General features: G+C 43.4%; 1 protein-coding gene across 2 annotated transcripts in view; it reads right to left on the bottom strand.

Annotated features, from left to right (window-relative positions):
• FAM81B (family with sequence similarity 81 member B) overlaps nt 1-15,516 on the bottom strand; it is a 53,893-nt gene that overhangs the window by 29,565 nt on the left and 8,812 nt on the right. The window contains exons 5-6 of one of the 2 annotated variants that reach the window (XM_084802216.1): nt 5,637-5,850; nt 88-206 (exon numbers count right to left, since the gene is read on the bottom strand). In XM_084802216.1, the coding sequence (XP_084658342.1) occupies nt 88-206; nt 5,637-5,850 (333 nt within the window). Of the gene's footprint in view, nt 1-87; nt 207-5,636; nt 5,881-15,516 lie in introns of both variants that reach the window. The other variant, XM_084802215.1, reaches the window with a different exon arrangement.

The raw sequence follows: 15,516 nt of genomic DNA on the forward strand, positions 1-15,516 counted from the left end.
CCTTAATGAAAATGCGAGATTTTTCAGAGAGGAATTCAGTAGCCAAAAGCTGGCTGGCAAACCTTAGTTAAGCTCGCCTCTTCTCACCTGGCTACTCTTCCCCGAAGGTCTCCTACTCCTTGCAGGTGCTTGATGTTTAAATCCTGTACTGCAAAGTTAGTTCCTGTTGTCACCTGGTCTCGGATTCTTATTTGGTCTTCTAGGATCTGTAATTTTGAGGTAAGGCCATCGTTAATTTCCCAATACTCATGAAAAGAAGACAGTGCTAAAATTCATACTGTGGGGAGGGAGGAATGGGAGGATACAAGTGATGGGATAACAATTGAGTTGTATTCTGAATGAATTAATAAAATTATACTTGAAAAAAAATTCATACAGTGGTTAAATAGATGGGAGAGAGGAAAGGGAGAGGAGGGAAAAGAGAGGGAGAGAGGGTGAGGGGGGAGAGAGAGAGAGACTTTTCAGAGACTGTTGAACTTTGAACTAAGGGAGGCTGATGTAGTTGCAGTTGAGTGCTGCCAGGAACAAATGAACTCTCAATAATTTTTGAACACTAGCCATGAAGCCAGGCTTTATGTGAAATCTCTCAATTTCAAAATATTGACATCGACTATGAAAATCAGTCTGGCAGTTCTTCAAGAAGCTGGAAACAGATCTACCTCTAGGTCCAGCTACACCACTCTTGGGCATATACCCGAAGGACTCTACACCTACTACAGAGACACTTGCTCATCCTTCATCATTGTGGCTCTATTCATAATTGCCAGAAATAGGAAATGGTCTAGATGTTCATCAACAGATGAGTGAATAATGAATATGTGGTACCTTTACAAAATGGGATCTTGCCCAGCTGTACAATAAAGTCATGAAATTCTCAGGTAACTAGATGGAGCTAGAAAAAAAAAATCATCCCTAATGAGGAAAGTCAGACCTCCCCCAAACAAATGTGTATGTATTCTCTTATATGTGGATGCTAGCTTTGTAATATTCAGTAGATATGCTACAACCCACATAACCACACAGTTTATGAATAGAGTAAGGGTCTTGGGGGGGGCGAAGAGGGGAGAATCTCTCAAGGAAAGGGAAAATACAGCTATGCAGAGATATGGCAGAGATGGGCACAGGAGGATTGAATAGAAAGGAGGGAAGAAGGATAAGGGAGGGTCCATGGAGGAGGGACAGCTAACACTAAAGGCCATTTGAGGGGTCATATGGACACCTAGTAGAGTAGAAGCTTCTTAAAACATATAGATATATGAGAGGAGTTACCAAATAATGGAGGAGACAAAACCCAAACTAGACATTATTTTGAAGAGGGTCTACTCTCCATATCTTATGGATTAGAAAAGACTTACATCATATGTGTGTACAGATTTTATCCCTGATTATTAGTCATATCCCAATTGTGCTCCCTATAGTGCCAAGTGGGTATGCTGAGAATAGTGGTTTTTAAAAATATTTACACCAATTTGTAAGTATTAACTTAAAAATTCAAAATGTTATCCATTGAAATTAATGTTCTAGCTGACAAACAGCTTCAGTGTGCACTGGCAAAGTGTTTAGTTGAGGGAAGAAGAGCAAAGTACTGTGGGAAAAACAAGCTTCAGTTTAGTTATGTTTGATAAATGCCTGAACTGTGCTTAAACTTGATGGCTTTTACAAGGCAAAGGCAATGTTTAAAAAGTGAGTGATGGGGATGAAAAAGGCCTTATATATGCAGATTTCCTCATTTTAAAAAATGGCAGATTAGGACAAAATAGGAGGACAGAAAATCTGAACACCAAATATATACAACACGAGCTGATGCTTCTGGAGGTGGACAGCCAAATTGGATGCAAATTGAATTTAAAACCTTTTTTTTTTTTTACAGGATAAAAATGTTGGAATGAGATGAGTAATGGGAGTGAATATAGGAAGATGTATGGGAGAAATGAAAGTGAATAAAAATATATTAATAAATAGAATGTGTATGTTTAAAAGTAAACGTCAAGACCATGGTTTTAGTTTTGTCTTTTGCATTGCTTTTTCTTCAGTAGAGACCAGAGATGAGCCAGGTGTGGTGGTGCATACTTTTTATAATAGCACTAATCCCAGAACTCAGGAGGCAGAAGCAGGTGGATTTTTGTGAGACCAGCCTGATCGACATAAAGAGTTCCAGGACAGCCAGAATGAAATCGTGAGGCTTTGTCTTAAAAAAAAACAAAGAAACAAGAAACAAACAACCAACAGAGATGAAGAAACTGGCTCTGATCAGTATAGAATATTTTCTAGGACAAAGCCAAGTAAATCAGTGTAGCAGCGGCATATGGCAACTATGTCAGTGTAATGTAACATTGTCCTGCAATGTCACACGGTGCTGTAATGAAGACTTCTCTAACTCCAAAAAAGGAACAGCTACACTAAGATATGGGTGTGCCTACACAGGTGCATGCATGTGCGTGTGAGTGTATGCGTGTGTGTGTGTGTGTGTGTGTGTGTGTGTGTGTGTGTGTGTATGGGTGGGTGTGGGGGGGTGGGAGGTGGTGGTGAGTGCACTATAGACCAGGATCATGACAAAAAGTATCAGTAATTTTTGTTACTTTTTGTTGCAAAGCAGAATATTTGAATGTTTAACTTTATATAAAACCACGTAATGCATTTAAAAATTAAGCTATAAAAGCACAGGAGACGTTACAAATGTTATTACCTGCTGTCAGGGAGCTAGCATGTGCCTTTCTGAGGCTGGACTGCACACATCTTCCTCTCCTTGTGTGCTGTGGCGCTATGAGGGTTGACGGAAATAATCGTGGAATTATAATGCCGAAGAGGAGGCAAACACCACAGAGCAGGGATTTTTCTTTCAGAAAAATATGGGTTGCATAGTGTTAAATGTTTAATAATGTGCCCTGGCTGTCATCCTTACTATAGAAAAGAGCTCATCATATTAAGCATAAATAAAAAGATATATTAGCAAAATATATACCCAGATTGTTGGCAGAGGAAATACATATTATCATGGTCAGATTAACAAGTGGATTCAACATCTTCAAGGAAAAACACCCAGCACTTAGTTTCTGTACATTAGCAAGAATTGAAATAATAAATCTCGATGTTGGCATAGGCCTAGTGCAAAGCATCTCGTATAATGCTAATGGAGTGTAAATTAGCACAGAGTTTGTGAAGCCAATCTAGCAACGTCCATCAGGAGCTTTTATAGTGTCTACACCCTAGTAATTCCATTTCCAAGGATACATGTTGTGGAAGCAATCCAATAGACAAGGATATTTCAAAATTAAGAAGAAAAATTAGGCAAATCGTGATCTATACACCACATAAAGAGATTTTAACGATGTGAGTTTATTTTATGCTAACGATGTGCTTGCCTTGATAGTCAGCCTCCTAAGTGGACCAGAGGAGATCTCTCTGGGTGTTTGTACAGCTCGCCATTTGGTGGGAGAATTGTGAGAATGTTTTCACAGGTTTCAATTTTTCTTCCTGAACTTTCAAATGAATTATAATGAAGAAACATTGCTTTTAATAACCAGAGCAAATTCCCTGCAATAAAGCAATATTAAGCATAAAATTTTCCTTTACTGAGTTAAAAAAAAATTCATTAATTTTGAAACTTACAGTGAGTTCCTGGGTAAAAAAGACAGTGGTTTTTTAGGCTTGGTGGTACATGCCTGTCACCCCAGCATGTGGAATGCAGTCACAGGTCAGCATTTGACTTTAAAAGCAGACAAACCACATAGCTGCTGCAATTATGGTAAGATACCCTTCCCCTAATTCCTTCAAGAATTTGAGTTAAGCATTATTTCATATTTCAGTATACCTTTACAGCCAATATGCAAATGGACTGAGCTCATGAGTCCAGTTTCCTTTAGAATATTGGAATAGCACCCACTTCCCTATAAAACGCTCATGAACTGAGTTATTTACTAACGCTAGCCTAGTAGTTTCTGCTTTTCCAATGTTTAATTAGATTATCTTAGAGCTTTGGATGCTTTGTTGTGATCCTGGGCTCAGGGCTTGCACATGCTAGGCAAGTATTCTACCCCTGAACTATAGCTTCAGCCTTTGATTTTATATGGTAAGGTCTCACAATGGAGCGCAGACTGGCCTGGAACTGGTGACTGGCTTGCGTCTCGCCTCCAGCTGCTGAGAAAACAGGCATAAGTTGGCATGCCCTGGTATATAAACACTGTCATCACATTCAGTTTTATGACTTCACGGAGAGTTTTTGACTTTCTCCATTCTCTCAGTTGCATTATGGGCTCCACTAGATCTACACAAAATCACATGAGTTTGTGAGTCAGTTGTACTTAGTTATTAGTATTTTTTTTAGAAGAAAATCCATCCTAAAATGTCACTGGTACTAAGTGGGGGCAAGTATGGTGCAGGGCATTATTGTCAATTTTCATAATTCTACAGGGTTTTGAACTTTTGCCTGACGTATGCTCTCCAGACTCCTTGCCCAAAAGCAAGGATGTGTAAACACCCTCAAACACTGGATTACAGGCCTGTGGTGAAATTTTGTTTTACTTAGTCTAGGGATTGTGTTTGATCAAAACTTCATGTCTCTTTTAACATATTAGAGATCTTTTGGGGGTAGGGGGTCTGGGTAGTAACTTAGAAGTGAACTAAACAAAATGTAAGGCCCAAGGATTTTGGAAGGGAAGCAAGCAGACATATAGCAATGACTCTAGGTTGTGAGAGCTATGGATAACAGTAATGTTTAAGGGAGGCTGAAACTGCTGAGGTGGGGAGGGGACAATTCTACTGCAAAGGAAGTGATGTCACATAGGGTGGCAGCATCTGAGCAGGAACTTGAGGAAAATAAAGATGGTCCATAGGGACAGCTACAGGAAGATGGCCTAACTAAGTCAACAGCACAGCACAGCTAGGAGGCTGGGGGATGGGCCATTGTTCCGTTCAGTGTGTTGACGCATACAAAAAGCTCCACTTGAAATCATTACAGTCTTACAGATTTGGACGAATAAAGCCTATGAGCACACTATTTGGCATACTAACCCATTTTCTTTACTGTCTCAAATAGACGTATAGTATGTTCTAAGCAAAGCTTTGTTTTCATTACTTTTTACCATAACAGGTAGCCCAAAGTTTAACTCTTTCTCTGGTGCAATAGCAGCACATTTCTTTCTTTCTTTCTTTCTTTCTTTCTTTCTTTCTTTCTTTCTTTCTTTTTCTTTTTCTTTCTTTTTTTTTGTTGTTGTTGTTTTTTCGAGACAGAGTTTCTCTGTGTAGCCTTGACTGTCCTGGACTCACTTTGTAGACCAGGCTGGCCTTGAACTCACAACGATCCGCCTGCCTCTGCCTCCCAAATGCTGGAATTAAAGGCGTGCACCACCACCGCCTGGCTAGCAGCACATTTCTATAATTGAAAAATGATTTTTATCCTCTGCAACTTCTTGTTGTTGGTCTGGCATGTGACTTAAACTTAAAAGCCTCCTTTAAACTTTATTTTTATCATAGCTCCCACAACCTAGAACCATCACCGTATGTCTGTTTTCCTTCCAAAATACAATTTCTGTGGGGCTTAGAGTTTGTTTAGTTCACTACTTAGTCACATATCGGACCAAAAAAAAACCCCATACCAGTTGTCCAGTACTGATGCCAACATGTGGAAATAGATGTACCTCAATGTTTTGGTTGAGTTTCTTGACGATGCTGGTGATGGTCTGTATGTGACTTTCTAGTAACTTCCTGGCAAGAGATTCTTCTTTTCGAAAGCCCTGGGTCCCTTGAAGACAGGCGGAGATGTCCTCCTTGATGCGGAAGGCTTGCTCAAGGAGGAAGGCTATGGTGCGCTCCTGGCTACTCAGCCGCTCTTCCAGCTGACTTGTCTGGTTGCTTTGAATGACAGGGAGAAAGGGACAGCCCCTGGTGAGAAGGAGGACACATCATCATGTTACAAGGATGAAATGAGTCTCCCAGTCACTGTTCTGTTGCTATGGAGAGACACCATGGCCAAGGCAACTCTGACAAAAGAAAATGTTTAACTAGGACCTTGCTTACAGCGTCAGAGTCTTTGTCCATTGGCATCATGGCGGGGAGTATGGCACATGATACAATGCTTTAATACAGTTCCTCATATTGTGGTGACCCTCACCTACAAAATTATATTTGTTGCTACTTTACAACTGTAATTTTGCTACTGTTATGAATCATACTGTAAATATCTGATATGCAGGATATGTGATATGTGATCTCAGAGGGGTCACCACCCACAGGTTGAAAACCACTTTCCTAAACAGTTGATCAACAGGAGAATTTCACATATCTGAGCCTATGGGGGCCATTTCATTGAAGTCAAGAACATGAAGTCATTGTACTGCCGCCTTTTTTCATTTTTCTTTCCTGTGTCTAGTGAGATATTTAAACCCATTCTGAAGCTTGATTTGCATCTCTTCTAAGGAATAAATAGTTCATACTCTGCCTTGGTACTGTATTACACATCTTCTCATGGTTCTTAGGTGAGAGTTATTTCATATGCAATGATGACAAATTCTAACGTCAAAATGGTAGCAGTTGGGAAGGAATTAATAGTAGCTCAGAAGGAAGATGATGGAAGCCTTCTTCAGTGACTTACAGCTTTATATAGCCTTGGATACAAATTCTATTTTAATCTGAAAATTACAAGTTCTTATATATAACTTTAAAAATGGCAAACTAGGGGCCTGGGGAGATGATCCAGTAGGTAAAATGCCCGCTGTTCAAGCTTGAGGACCTGAATTTATATTCCTAGAATCCCCATACAAAACCAGGCACAGCAGTGTACACCTGTGACATTAGCCTTGGAAGAACAGAGGCAGGCAGATCCCAGCCACCTTAGCCAAAGCGATGATCTCCATGTTCAGTAAGAGACCCTGTCTCAAAATATAAGACAGAAGATGATTGAGAAAGATACCTTATGTCAGTCTCTACCCAACACACATACAAACATACATGTACATACCAAGTGATAGTTTAGACAGTTTCTGTGAGGTTCTGTCTTGGAATAATAGATAAAACCAATCACCACAAGATAATTCTATAGTCAACAAACCTGGAAACCATTGTATTCAATAACTTTCTATTGGTGACTTCTGTTGTGCATTGTCTTATCAGTGTTTAACAGCATTATATTAAAGTCACAGAAGAGGAAAATAGTTTATAGAATAGATAAAGAACTGGCCCAAGATCATTGCCGACACATGACTAAAGCACTTGATTATTTTATCCCTGAGTGCAGATGTTTGACTTCTTAAAGGGCTACAATTTCATTAGATTTATGTAGGAGAATTACATTAGCTTTAAATGAGTCTGCAATGCTATTAAATTTCACAGGGACCTTCATCAAGCTATGGTCCAGGACAAGAGCCTTTGGGCAGGGTGGGGTGGGGTGGGGCTTTTGTTGAGCACACTGAGCCTCTGCAAGAGTGTTCATTATGGGGTTGGGGATTTAGCTCAGTGGTAGAGCACTTGCTTAGCAAGTGCAAGGCCCTGGGTTCGGTCCTCAGCTCTGGAAAAAAAAAAGAGTGTTCATTATAAAGGAGTGTTTCAGTGTGAACACAGATGTGTTTAGCAGCCTTTAAGTATCAGCTAGTGTTGTATACAGGTGTGTATAATAAGTACTCCAAAAGAGTGACATAAGCAAATAGGACTTTGGGTATACAACCAAAAAAGCCCTCAAATAAGCAGGCTCCTTTGGATCCCTGACCACCATAGAGGATACCTTTTCCTGCAGCCTGAAGATACGTTTCCGTCTTGACACACTGTGTCTATAATCCAATAGAAAAAACAGAGGGCCAAGAAGAAGATATTTCTGAGGTGAGCTTATCCACCCTTCCTTCTTTAAAATGAGAAATTCCTGGAGGATCCATAACGACACTTCTGTCTCTTTCATTAAAACTATGGCGTAAAGACACATTTTGTGACTTGAAAACAGTGTGCATGAGTGTGAAAAGACTGATGGATCAGGCATCCTGGAATCCAGGGGTTCTGCCACCAAGGTGCTAGTGCGCTTAGGCACCTCAGCGGAGACCTCCCACCCTTTGGAGGATGACCAACTATAGCCTTGTGAGGCAATCTGAGCCCAAATCACCAAGGGAGTTACTCTGGGCTCCCAATCCACAGATATCTCTGTGGGGAGATATCTGATGTTTTATGCCACTGTATTTGGACAGGATTTGCTATGTGGAAGTAGAGGATAACTAGATCTGAAGCATCGGTGGCCTGAGATTAAGGTGCTGATGCTGGATGCAAGGGGGGGAGGATAAACATCGGAGAGAGTAAGCACCCGGAAGTTAGAGACTAGAAACAAGCTTGGGAAAGGCAGATAGTCTACAGATTCTAATTTGGCTTTAATGAAAAATGATTCCTTTACTCAAAATTTCAATTAAAAACCACTAGATGTAGGGGGAGAAGTGGGGCCAAGGTGGGCCAAGCTGCCCATTGGATAGTCTGCAAGGTTTCTAGAGATAGAGATTTGGCTTGGCTGACTTGATATGTGCCTGTATGTACGTGCACTCGTGCCACAGGGAGAAGACATTTTCAGCGTTGTTTAGTTTGAGCTAGGGGCTAACCAATCCACATTTCTCTGCAATCTGATAGTTACCAGGTGCTTATAGGCACTCCACTGGGATTGTCTGTCAGGAAGAGACTCACAGCGTCTCAGCAGGTGTCTATGGAGCGGGGAGAGGGAGCTGCTGCAGACACCATGGTCTGAGCAGAGCTTAGATGCTAACGTTACACCTCATGAAAATCACTTAGAAAATAATAGAATCGCCCATCTTGGCCCTACCCTGTCCTGCTGTCCAGCTGGGCCTCTGTCCTAACCTGTTTTCAGCCTTGGCTCTACCCAATCCTAGATGCTGCTTGCTGTTGACAAGAGGCCCAGGGCCTGGAATATGGAAGGGAGGAAATCTGTGGTGTTCCTGGAGCAGCAGCCTTTGGTTCTATGGAAAATGTTGCTTGCCCAGAAGTCCTAGTAACTGCAGACTCCCTGATGATGCTGCCCTCAAGGTCACAGAATTCTATTTTTAGCTCCAGATGGGTCTTGAAGGGCCACATCCAGCTTTAGCTACCTTGAAAAGTTAAGACTTCAAAGGAGGAAGAACCCCGAGATCACTGCCAGGTCCAAAGGGAGCCCCGATTCCCATGAAGGTAGTGATTAACTACAAGATGACAGTCTTTGCTCAACTCAAGCTGGACTACAGGAGCAGCAGTTCTTAGGGCCCAGTGAAATGGATGTCTGCCTGCCAGAAAGGGCAACTTTCCTTGGCTGTACCCGTGGTTACAAATCAAAGCCCATGCTGGCCTCCAGACTCCTGCAGTTCCTATCCGGATGTGGCTGCTATGCGTTTCAAAGTCCACGCCAGCCCAAATCTGCCTATCATAATGCTCTTTTTGTAGGTTTCTAGGACCCTCTGGATCCTTCTACTTTGCCCGATCAAACTATGGCACCAGCCAAGGACAATACAGGCAGTAAACTTCAAACCCCTACCCAGAGCTAGCCAATGGACAGGACATTCTCCACAGTTGAGTGGAGAGTGGGGACTGACTTTCACACGAACTCTGGTGCCCCATATTTGACCACGTCCCCTGGATGAGGAGACCTGGTGGCACTCAGAGGAAGGACAGCAGGCTACCAAGAAGAGACTTGATACCCTATGAGCATATACAGGGGGAGGAAATCCCCCTCAGTCACAGTCATAGGGGAGGGGATTAAGGGGAAAATGGGAGGGAGGGAGGAATAGGAGGATACAAGGGATGAGATAACCATTGAGATGTAATATGAATAAATTGATAAAAAAATCTTGAAGAAAAAAATAAAACCACTAAACAACAACAACAACAACAACAACAACAACAACAACAACAACAACAAAGTCCACGCCAGCATCCTGGCCCTTCTCACCTCTTCTTCTACCCTAAACCAGAAGGTTCCAGTTCCGCAGCTTTTCTCCCCTCAGTAACAGCCTTTTTATAACCCTCATGGTTTTTCTACTACAGGCTTCCCTGGCTCTGGGTGTGCCAGGCTGCTGCTTTTTCTCTGCTCTGGAGTCTTCCAGACGCTCTCTCTATGAGAGAACCCATTGCAGTGGTTTCCTTACTGTGTTCTCTACTTACAGCCATGACAGCTGATGTACATCTGCCCTGAATCACAGAGTGAAAGGACCTGAATGGCCCAGTTCTTTGGGATAAACGTTCTGGACTGATGATGGTTTTGACAAAAATGCTGAATTGCAACAATTACCCTCTTCCCAACCTGAGAGAATTCATATGAAAACTTGGAAGACCTGGAAAGAGAAAGCATGCATACTGTGAGAAATTCTGTGTGTGTGTGTGTGTGTGTGTGTGTGTGTGTGTGTGTGTGTGTGTGTATGATTTTTAAGGCAACAAGTGAGGTTCTAAATACTCTGATGTTATAATGTGCTCTCAGGAAAGAAAGGCTATCCTCATCTCCTGGTAGGGCTGCCAGTAGTCAGATCTCAGCAGGTAGCCTGCTCTGTGACTTTTTTCCCGTGTGTGTGTGTGTGTGTGTGTGTGTGTGTGTGTGTGTGTGTGTGTGTGTGTGTCTTTTTGAAATTAACATTTATTTATCCACTTTACATCCCAATAGTAGCCCCTCCCTCCTATCCTCCCAGTTCCACCCTCCCTCTCTGTTCATCAGAAAAAGGGAGCCACCAGCCACCCACCCACCCAACTCATCAAATTGCATCAGGACTAAATCCTCTTTCCTTGTGGCCTGGCAAAGCAGCCCCACCACGGTGGAGCGATCAAAACGCAGGAGGTAACAGAGTCCGTGTCAGAGACAGGCCCTCCCCTCGCTCCCCTCACTAAGACTAGGGGGCCCACATGAAGCTTGAGTTTCCCATTGGCTACATCTGTGTAGGGAGCCTAGGTCTAGTCTATGCATGGTCCTTAGTGTGTCAGTCTCAGCAAGTCCCTCTGGGCCATGGTTAGTTGGCTCTGTTGGTCTTCTTGTGGAGCTCCTGGCACCTTCAGGTCTTTCTATCTATCCATCCATTTTTCAACAAGACTCGCTATGCTTTGCTCAATGTTTGGCTATGGGTATCCTCATCTGTTTGGATCTGCAACTGAGTACAGCCTCTCAGATGACAGCTATGCTTGGCTCCCATCTGTGACCATAGCAGAGTATCATTACTAGTGCCAGGGGTTGGCTCTCTCCCATGGTACGGGTCTCATGTTGGACCAGGAATTGGTTGGACATTCCCTCAATCTCTGTTAGTGTTCCCCTTCCCTAGTGTTCCCACTAGGAGCCCTATTGGAGGGTGCCTTCTTCAGTCTCTGTGACCCCCTTGCTACTAGGAGTCTCAGCTAGAGTCACCCCCATATCCTCCTAGGAGACTACTCTGTCCTAGGTCTCAGCTTGTCACAGAGATGCCTCTACCCAGGTTTCTCTTCTTTCTTCAGGCCCTCTGTCCTTCTGCTCCCTCTCTCCCCAGGTCTAATCTCTGCCCTCATTTCCCTCTGTGTTCCCTCTCATACCTTGTTCATTTGCTTTAAACACTTCCACTGTCTATTCTATTTCTTCTTCTGAGTGAGATTTAATCACCCTTCGTAGTATCCTCCTTGCTACTTATCTTTTTGGGGGTCTGTGAATTGTAGTATGTGGGACTTTCTTTCCTGGAGAGTCATCTCGTCAAGGCGATATCCACTGGGGCAGCTTGCATGCAGTGTGTGAGCATGAAGACCTGGCTTTGCTCTAAATCAGAACAGCTTTGAAAGGCTGTTCCTTAGAGAAGCAGCCTGCGACAGACGGCCACTGTCGCCTGGGGGTAAGAGACAGCTCAGCCTGGCTATGGGAGGGTGGATAGGAAGCTTCTCTATTCACTGTGGCTTCTCTATTGCTCTGAGCTGAGGGCTTCTGTAAAGTGCTGGAAAAGTTACAGTAACAAGATACAGGAAGAGCAACCAATCCTGGACCGTTCCCTTCATAGACTCCCACTGCAAACGCTCAGAAGCTCACTGCTGTCCTGATCCTGCTTCTTCCCAAGCAGCAGAAAGTGAACGGCCTGGCAGGCATCCTCAGTATGTCTGAAGAGGCTGCCTGTGTTTTCTGGAGCTTGGCGTGTTAGCCACATCTTCTTACCTCTGGGCTAACGGAGTGAGTCACCTGAAAACGCTTCATCACCAGGACTGTATGTAACAAACATGTCTGTGATACACAAAGACAGATGGCACGTAAACAGCCAGCAAAAGGATTAGAACTCACCAGGTGCTTTCTGTCTCTTACTTTCTACCCCTGGCAACGCCAGTTTCTCGTTCTTAATAAACTGTCTCTTTCTATCATGAGTCCCTTTGTCCAATTCATTGTTCTGGGAGACAAGAGCCTGGAAATCTCATTAGGTATGCCTTAGATCTGTACCTATAGGAAGCCTGGATCTGTGTGTCCCCCTCCTGCCCCCAGCCCTGGGGTTACAGACTCCTGTCAACACATTTGGCTTTTATTTTGCATGGGTTCTGGGAACCTGAACTCTGGTCCCCATGAACCCACCTTCCCAGCCCCTAGGGTGATTCTCCTCTGAAGTGTAAATGACAGCGCTCACCCACTTAAACCCTTCCCTCCCCTGGCTGTATCCATCCTCTGAGAATAAGAGCCCAGCTCCCCTCCCCTCCTTACTATCATTTGGGTCCTCCTGCGTCCCTTCTGACACTGAGCTGTTTTTCATTCACAGCCTTGACGCTTAAAGATGCTTCTGTTGTGCTTGTTCCTCCTACAGTTGTTGCGCGGCTGCCCTTGGCCACAGCTCGGTCGCAGTGCCAGTGTTCCCAGTTAGGATGCCCTTCTGCTCTGTTACTGTCCTAATATATCCCAGTTCATCTTCTCCACAGAAGTTGTCAGTACATAAACTTATCTTGCTTACTTCCTTAGGTTTATTTTTTTTCTTTTTAAACTAAGATGCATTTATTTCTATTTTATGTATATGGGCAGGTTTGCCTGCATGTATGTCTGTGTGCTCTGTGTATGCAGTGCCTGTAGAGGCCAGAGGAGGGTTGGCTAGATGCCTGTTGGCTGTCATATGGGTGCTGAGCACTGAGTGCAGATCCTCTGCATGAGCAATGAGCCATCTCTCTGGATACTTCTTTTATTTTCTGTCCTCTGTCCCTAGAAATAAGACCTTATTTTCTACAGTACCCTCAGCACCCAGAGGCGTGTGTGATACATAGTAGAAGTTAAGCAATTATAGGTGACTAATTTCTCTGTTCTCTTAAGGCTCAATAAAAAACAAGATTTTAAGGTTGCAAGTCATTGCAACCTTAGGGCTTACAGTTTATGTTCCAGAGCAAAATAGAATAGCCTCAGCCCAGGCAGCATTGTTCCTTCCTATTGCTTGTCCATCCATGAAAAGAAGAAGGGTGTGCTAAGGGCTTTTGTTAGTCAGCTTCAACCTACTACTCATTTGGCTCAAAATGTTCTCCTGGAAAATTACCAAGTGGAATCCATACACATTCCTCTAAGACTGTACCATGCTGACAGTGGCACCCTGGATCAGGTATGTGAGTCAGGAGAGGATGCCAGGCCCTCCTGATGGTGATGTGTAGCCTAGCACTGATCTGTGGATTTGCTCATTAATTTCTTTGAGCTGATGCCTCTTCATGGTCTCTAGGCAATCTGCAGGCTGGATTGCAAATAGAGGGACCCTCTGGTTTTACTTCCAGACAGATGCTTATAAATGATACCGTCCCCTGCCCTGCCCCTTTAAGATGATTTTCTTGGGTGTTTTCATTGTGGTAGACACTGTTGATTACATTCCTAAATTCCTAATGGCCATTGCAAACTTCGGCGTGATTTGGTTCATGTGCCCGTCCCTTGTGGCTTCTATGTTGGCTCCATTATTTCAGCCTGAGATGAACAATGTTTAGATGGAAACATGTGAAACAGCTCTACAGAAGGAAACTTGCTTTGAGCATCTTGGCTTCTAAGAAAGAAGATGAAGAAAGAGCCTTCTCTGCCATTGTCATGCTGTGTGGTCCATGGAACTGTTGAATTCATCTTGTGAGCACAAAACAAAAGGAAACGCAGGCATGGGCAGTGAAGACCTGGCTGCTTGACACTTTTATTAAGCCATCAAATTAGCCAAACTCTACATTTCTCATCAGACATTTGAATTAGTGATATAGGAAGACACCAAGATCATTAAAATAAAGATTTGTTGGGTCCACCATAGACCAATAAGTCATTATTTTGGACTGGGTCAGGAGAGCTAGGGTGTGTGTATAAGGAAAGCACTTATGTGATTCAAATGTACTCTGAAGATGGATCGCCACAGTGTTGGCTACGACTGGTAGTGTTGTTCAGGAGTCAGAGAAGGCAGGGTAAAGAAGGAGTTGCTGAATTGTGAAGCATGGGTGCTCCCATTCTGTAGACATTCAGAAGCATCTTGGCAAGTTGGAAAGCATGACAGTCTGAGGCCTGGCTGGCTGTTTGGTTGTATGTGCCATGATAGTGAGGAGCCTATGATATCAAGGCACCTGTAGCAGGTGGTAGACCAACCAATGCCATGCAGGTGTGTTATAGTCCAGGATTATAAGAGACCAAGTGCCCTTTCCTTGGGGGGATGCTGTGAGCTGTGATCAGGAGTGTTCCTAGACAGAGAATACAGAAGCAGACCTTTCCCAGAAGAGGGATCACTGGAACAGGGCTGCAGCCCCATTCACCTGTCTCTGGTCCTGTCTGTCACAGCTAGCTAAGTTGTATTTCTATTCCATAGGGCATGCCACTGACACCTCTCAGGAGACAGCACATACTGCTACGCAAATGCATTTGCTTGCACCACAGAGATACCTCAGGGCTTATGCAAACACTGGACTATAGTTCCTCTTTTCCTGTGGGTTTTAAGGCTTACGTTTAAGTTATTTTCTACCTAAAGAACTGTCTGGAAGATTATTTTTTTTTGTCATATCCAAGGCTTTCTGTTATCTAGAGCATAATCATCATGCCTCTTAATAATGCTCACCAAAGCAATAATAAATGCTTTGTTAGCTTTAGTCACAGGATTCTCAGATGACACAGGACTTACTTTCTCCTGCCATTGCTATAAGAAAAGTTCCTCACTTGTGCAATAACTGGGAGACCAGACTTATGAATATTCTTAAGTAATGGAAACTTCTGATGACACTATTATTCAGACTGCCAGGTTATTCCCAAAGGGGATATAACCTGAGACCTTTCACTGGCAATGTGTGACTACCCTGGTTATATAAACACAAACAAATAAACCAGCTGCCTCTTACTAATATGCTACCCTAACGGGGCCTTGATTTAATGTTAACCTTGGAAAGGAAGTAACAAGTGACTATTCCAGACGTTGGAATTACTAACCACAGGGTAAAGAAACCCAGGGGGCCTCTCCAGAGAGGCTGCACACATCGCTGACTGTAGCTGAGTCTGAACAGATTTTCCCCAGACTCAAGTGTTCTGCTTCTCTGCGTTGGTGTGACTTACACCAGCTGTGCTGTGGCTGGCAGAGACCCTGGTACACGAGCCCTCACTTTGCTGCCTAGTCT

Source organism: Acomys minous (genome assembly GCF_964271855.1).
Source record: "Acomys minous genome assembly, chromosome: 11".
NCBI classification, from domain to species: domain Eukaryota; kingdom Metazoa; phylum Chordata; class Mammalia; order Rodentia; family Muridae; genus Acomys; species Acomys minous.